Source organism: Nicotiana tabacum, chromosome 22 (genome assembly GCF_000715075.1).
Source record: "Nicotiana tabacum cultivar K326 chromosome 22, ASM71507v2, whole genome shotgun sequence".
Lineage (NCBI taxonomy): Eukaryota > Viridiplantae > Streptophyta > Magnoliopsida > Solanales > Solanaceae > Nicotiana > Nicotiana tabacum.
In genome coordinates, this window is record NC_134101.1 from 21,839,329 (window position 1) to 21,846,045 (window position 6,717).

General features: G+C 36.3%; 1 protein-coding gene across 1 annotated transcript; it reads left to right on the forward strand.

Moving 5' to 3' along the window:
• Positions 1-1,960: 1,960 nt before the first annotated feature.
• On the forward strand, positions 1,961-5,074 carry LOC107787023 (uncharacterized). Its single transcript, XM_075242723.1, has 5 exons — positions 1,961-2,134; positions 2,249-3,838; positions 4,076-4,556; positions 4,614-4,764; positions 4,822-5,074. Exons 1-5 carry the CDS (start codon positions 1,961-1,963, stop codon positions 5,072-5,074), a joined length of 2,649 nt encoding a protein of 882 aa, XP_075098824.1.
• The last annotated feature ends 1,643 nt before the right edge of the window (positions 5,075-6,717 follow it).

Consider the following 6,717-nt stretch of genomic DNA (forward strand, 5'->3'; position numbering starts at 1 on the left):
GAAATTCAGGTTCTATATTCAACTCATATGCAATTTTCTTAGCAAAAATCATGGCAGTTGCAAATCCTTCTTCTCTATATTTTTTGAAAAAAGAAATCAAACCCTTAAGTTGATCTATGGCAACATCAATATGCATATCTTTTGATTGTAAATGTTTGCTAACTGAATTAACTGCAAATAGTATATCATACCAAATAGTCATACCCACTAAAAACTCAAAATTTTCAAACTCATAAGTTGCTAAACAACTAGATTCGCTTTTAGTTTTTGGATCCTCACTAACTTCTACTAATTTCAATAAAGAATTTCTTATTTATGGAGTTTGAAATCGTATTGCTTTAATACTTTCAATACGACTTTCCCAACGCGTTTGTGATAATGATTTAAGAGTTAGGCCGGGTACATTATCTTATAAAATTTTCCATCGCTTAGTAGAAGAAGAAAATAGTGAATATATACGTTGTACTTATTGAAGTTTGGCTTTAGGCCACAAATATCATTGAGCCGCCCCTGCTTGTATTTTGCTCTTTTATTTTGAGGTAGTAACTGAATGAGATTGAAAATTTGGAATGTAGAGAAGGCTTTGCAGAGAAAGATTAAAAAAAAAATGTGGGCCCATTTATAATAATAATGGTACATAAATGAGACAACATAGTAGAATTTTCACGCGTAAGGCATGAATTCCCAAAATATATTCCTTTTCCAATTGTTCTCCAACGTCCCCTTTCCTTGAAACTTGTATTTTTTTTCTTTTCAAATACTTAATATTATTAAAATAAATGGACAAATACATTAAATATCAGAAAATTTTGGGGCCCCTACAAATAAGGGGCCCTAAGCAACAACTTTAATTGCTTGGTCATCAGGCCGGCCCTGGTGGAGAGTCCTTTCAAAACATACTAGATGTTAAAAACATCACATTTCAATCAAACCGTGGTCTAAAAGAGTGAAAACTAATGTAATAAGTTATAATTATGGCTTGTTATTCCAAGACCTATTGTGTAACATCAGTTCTTTTGATTACTGGCAGGGAAAAAAATTAAAACCCCTTACTTTAGCATTAAAGTAGGGGATGGAAGTTAAATCAACAGTTATGAACTTAAATTGTTCCAGTGCTTAGACATGCATTCTGTACGGAATTATTTTTTTCAGGTGCTCCTAGTGAAAAATAATTTCCTAGATAATTGATAATAAAAGGGCATGATATACAATTAGCACCCAAGGAAAGGGGAGGGGCTTCAACACGGTACAATATTTGGAATTAATGTTATTTTAACTTGTCTCATTACTCTATCTAAAATGTTCTTACCTTTTGTCGTGAATATTAAATTTTTTTAGCAAATTAAATATGTCTCAAATTGTTAATTTCAAAATCAAGAGGTTACTTATTAGTATTATTTTTCAAATCTACTCTTACTTTTTCAATTATTAGTCTTGATAAGTAAGCTATTTAAACGAGTAATAAAATAGTGATTAGCCAAATGTCTTTCTTTAAAAATGTATGCTAAAATTTTAAAAAAACAAATAATTAGGAATCGTGTTGAATGAATGGTAGATACATTGACAATTGTATAAGTTAAAATATTAGCTGGTTAACTAGAAGAGCAGTTAGGCTGTTAGTATAAAATATACAGTGTCTTTCAAGTAGCCAGTTATGTTAGTTATCACTGTAGCAATGAGAAGCAGTTGTTTTCTTCCTCTATTCTTCTTCTTTTCCTGCTCATTTCTCCATTGCTAATAGCTTCAAATCTAGATCTCATCATGGTATCAGAGCGAGTGTCATTGATCTACGCTTCACAACTTCGATTCTAGATTCTTCTCACTCAATTCTCAGCTGATTTACTCAACTAAGCTGTCTGATTGTTTCGACTTACAAAAGTTAGGGTTCATTCGATTTGAGTAATCAGCATTTTCTTGTGCAACTTTGCTTGAGCTTAATTCTTCCTTATGAAGGAAGAAAATGGCGATTAACACTGAAGATAGTAGAACGACTCCAGCTGATGCAACTGCAGCTCCGATAATTGACCAGCATCATCCTCTATTTCTTCAACCCAGCGATACTCCAGGTAGCTCTCTAATTTCAGTTAAGCTCACTGGACCTGCAAATTATACTTTGTGGAGTAGTACTATGCATGTAAATTTGCTAGGAAAGAGTAAGCTAGGGTTTGTGGATGGGAGTTCTAAGGAGAAGATTCCTCATATTCTACATGAGTTGTGGGTAAAGTGTAATGTTATTGTACTGTCGTAGATTATGAATTCTGTTAGTGACGAGTTATTGAGTGACACAGTGTATATCTCAAGTGCTCACAAAGTGTGGATGGATCTCAAGGAAATATTTGACAAAGTCAATGGTTCCAGAGTGTTATTCCTACACAAACAGATAGCTACCCTTACTCAAGGGATTTCATCTGTCTCTACATACTTTTCGAAGTTGAAAGAGCTATGGGCAGAATTTGATGCCCTTATGCCTTGTCTTGGGTGTGGCTGTGAAGAATCAAAGAAGTATGTTGAACATGTTGAGTATCAAAGATTTCTTCAATTTCTTATGGGCCTAAATGAAACATACTCTCAGTCTAGCAATCAAATCTTGAACATGTCATCAAGACCATCTATAAACAAAGCATACTCTATGATTATCTCTGAGGAGAGCAGAAGAGTATTGGCTCAACCCTTACAAGTCACAAAGGTTCATGATGTTACAGCCCTGTTCAGCAGCAAGGGAGCTAATTCCTTTGTAGCTCAACTCAATAACAAAAGTAACATTGGTCACAATCACACCTACCTAGGAGATGGAATGACTCACACTGGGGCAACAACATTGTTTAGCAACAAAAACAATGCAGGTTCAGGCTATAATTTTTTTGGTGGAAACAATCATTCAGTCTCTAACTATAGGTCTAGAAAGGATAGTCTACATTGTGACTATTGCAATTTTAAAGGACACACTAGAGAAAACTGCTACAAACTACATGGCTATCCATCTGACTTTAAGTCAAAGAAGAAAGGTGGCTTTGGGACTGCTAACTTTGTTCAAGGTAATACAGGAAATTATCCCTCTGAAACCCTTAGTAGTAGCAATACTGGTCAAGCTGGTTCCACTGTCAACTTTGCAGGAATCTCTCAGATGCAACAGACTAATCAAAGCTTTCAAGCTGGCATCCCTCAATTTACTCAAGAACAATACAATCAAATTTTGCAGCTTCTAGGCAAGCAAACTGAATGTAGTGGATCAGCTATAACAGCATGTATGCCTTCCTGTGCTGATATTACTGAAATTTTGACTAAATGGATTGTAGATTCAGGAGCTTCAAGTCACATGGTAAATAGATATAATTTGTTGACTAATGCCAAGGCAATCTCTAATGACAAGGGGAAAAGTGCATTGCCTACTGGTAGTATAGCTAAGATTAGGCACATAGGTTCTGCTTATCTCCTAAAGGATCTAAATGTGTCTAATGTGATGCATATACCTGACTTCAAGTTCAACCTTCTATCTGTATCCAAGCTAACCAAGGAAATGAAATGGGTAGTTATGTTCTTCCCTGACTTCTTTATTTTTCAGGAGCTCTTCAGTGGACAGGTGAGGGGGATCGACAGAGAAAAAGATGGTCTATATGTGTTCAACTTTACAACAGGAGGTTCAGTTGTATCACAAGTTTCTGCAGAAGTCAAGGATTCAATTCCAAGACCTATACCTATTGTAAATATAATAAGAACTGATGAGTCAATAAGTGTAGCCTTGTGGCATAGGAGGCTAGGGCATGTACCTCTAGAAACTATGAGAAAACTGGAGTATTTTCACACTATTGAATGTAACACTAAGGACACTCATTGCACTGTATGTCTCTTAGCTAAACAAACAAGGTTATCATTTCTTATCAGTACTATTGTGTCTAAGTGTTATTTTGATACTATTCATGGTGATGTTTGGGGTCCTTACAGGGTCTCTACATATGATGGGAAGAGATATTTTCTAACTTTGGTGGATGATCACTCTAGATATACCTGGTTGTTCTTGTTGCCTACTAAAGCAGAAGTCATAGTGGTACTTAAATCTTTTTTTGCTATCGTATAGAATGTTCATTCAGCTTCAGTCAAGTACTTTAGATCAGATAATGGCTGCGAGTTCTTTAACTCACAGATGACTGACCTATTGCAATCCTTAGGGATTGTTCATCAAAGTTCATGTGTGTATACTCCCCAGCATAATGGGGTTGCTGAAAGAAGACACAGGTATATCCTTGAAACAGCTAGAGCTCACAGGTTTCAAGCTGCTGTTCCACTGAGATTTTGGGGTGAGTGTGTGTTTACTGCTGTCTATATCATATATAGGCTTCCTTCTGGTGTACTTCAAGGGAAATCCCCTTTTGAGATCATGTTTGGACATTCTCCCTCTCTGCAGCATATGAGAGTGTTTAGGTGCCTAGGATACATGACTAATGTTAAAAGGATAGAAAAGTTTTCTCCAAAAGCAGTTCCTGCAGTCTTTTTAGGCTACTCTACCACACAGAAGGGCTACAAAATGTATGAAATACACACTAAGCAATTTCACATCAGTAGAGATGTAGTTTGCTAAAAAGATATTTTTCCCTGTCAACACCTTAACTCTACAGGCTCAGATCTCTTTCCTATACTAGACTCCTTTACATTTCTCTCCATTCCACCTCCAGATAGTCCACACACTTCTATTCCTTCTTCAAATACTCCTTTTTCAAATTCTCTCCCAACTACTAAAGCTTCCTCACCTGTACACTCTGATGCAGGGTAAGTTTCTTATCTTGATCTCCTTGATGAGCATGTCACAAACAATGATACTTCTAGTTTGCCCCAAGAAGATTGTCCTGTTTCTACTTTACCTTCTACTAAAACAAGAAAATCAGCCAAAACAAGCAGGCCTCCTATTTGGCTCAAAGCCTATGTCAGTCTTGGCAATGGGAATATCCATTATTGTTATCCTATCTATGACATGATCACTTATGCTAATGTGTCTCCCTTTTTTGCCACTGCTTTGGCAGTCTACTCAGCCATCACTGAACCTAAAACCTACAATGAAGCTATGAAAGACCCCAGGTGAATTATGGCAATAAAATGTGAGATTGCTGCTTTAGAAGACAATCACACATGGTCAGTAGTTGAGCTGCCTTCAAGAAAGACTCCTATTTGTTGTAAATGGGTATTCAAAGTCAAGTACACTTCCTTTGGCACAATGGAAAGATACAAGTGTCGCGCCCCATTTTTTTGCGAAAACGGGTTTCGACATGTGACAACTCTTTTAAATGAGTATTAAAAGAGAAGAGTCGCCACCGATTTTGAAGTGCGTTAGGGGACCTATTTGCAAATAACTCTGTTTGACTAGTCTATGTCACCAAAGATCGGGTAAGGGCTCAAATTACCTCAAAGATAAGGTGTTAGGCACTCTTCGAGGTCTACAACTGTGGGTCCCGACCGAACTTTAAATTATGTGAATTATGCAATTAGGCTGGGTGATCAAATAAATAAAGGAAAATTTAGAAGTCGAAAAGTCTTATTAGAACATATGAGAATCAACATAAATCTTAATGACTACAAAGGATACAACTACATTAATCTATGTTAGATGACTGGGTGTAAAATACGTAAAGAAGGGAGGGTCTTAAGTTTTTTAGCCTAAAGGATCACCCCGTGCAACATAAATAATACTTCGTAAATTCCTTAAGGTAGGGGTTGCTCATATTATTCAGCGGGCATATACTATCATCTTCTGCTACCCAATTACTATGCTGAAGTTGTTTACTTAAAGGCGCTTTGATTCAATTCTAAATCGTACCCTATGCGTGCACTACCCGTCCCATGCCTTTGGTCCAGGAGGCTTTGGACCTCTATTAAGTAGTTCTAGACTCAGCTTAGGTTGCTCAAAATGATAAAAACTAGGCGGCAATCAAAACAGATAGGACTTCACGTAAAGACAATTAAAGGCTCAAATTAGCTTTCACACATAAACAACAAATGTACAAGGCAGTTTAGGCAGTACATATTTTAGGGAATTAAGACGCATTAGAGTTGTCAAATCCTATAGGCATAATTTCTAAGCGATTCTGATCTCCAGCATCACACAAACATCACTGTTGTTTCTGACTAATAAATTCGCACATTAAAGGTGTTAAAGAGCTCCTATAGGCATGATCTATAAATTATTCATGCAATGGGGCAGTAAAACTGTTGAAAGCTCAGAATTAACGACGTTTGATTTTATAAACGTGCTTTATAGACGTCTCATAGGCAGGATTGACAATTGAACTTGATTTTATAATATTTTATCCCTATAGGCATGTCATCTAGGAGGGGCAGTGCAATGAAAGTAACGGAAGTAGTCGATTGATTGATTAAGATCCTATAGTCATGATGTCTAAAGGAGCAGCATGCTAAGAGCAATAGAAGCAGTTGATTGATTAATTAATTAAAACCCTATAGACATGGTATCTAGGTGGATATTAGCAAAACATGTGTTATTGTATCCTATAGGCATGCTATCTAGAAGCGTCTAGTAGTACATATAGAAACAAATATAGCAATTACTTGAGCCAACATATTTTGACAAGTTAAGTGAAGTGTGTGCGTGATTCCTATATGCATGCTTTCTATTAATGTACAACAAACTAAACTAAATAACATATAAGGCATGTTGAACGAAATAGTAAATAGAACACACAGACCCTATAGACATGTTTTCTACCCTTT

Bases quoted from the DNA above. Each gene is read 5' to 3' on its own strand.
- LOC107787023 (XM_075242723.1), top strand. From the start codon at position 1,961: ATGGCGATTAACACTGAAGATAGTAGAACGACTCCAGCTGATGCAACT. The intron at 2,135-2,248 runs GTAAATTTGCTA...GTACTGTCGTAG, and splicing joins TGTGGAGTAGTACTATGCAT to ATTATGAATTCTGTTAGTGA. The intron at 4,557-4,613 runs GTAGAGATGTAG...TTAACTCTACAG, and splicing joins CACTAAGCAATTTCACATCA to GCTCAGATCTCTTTCCTATA.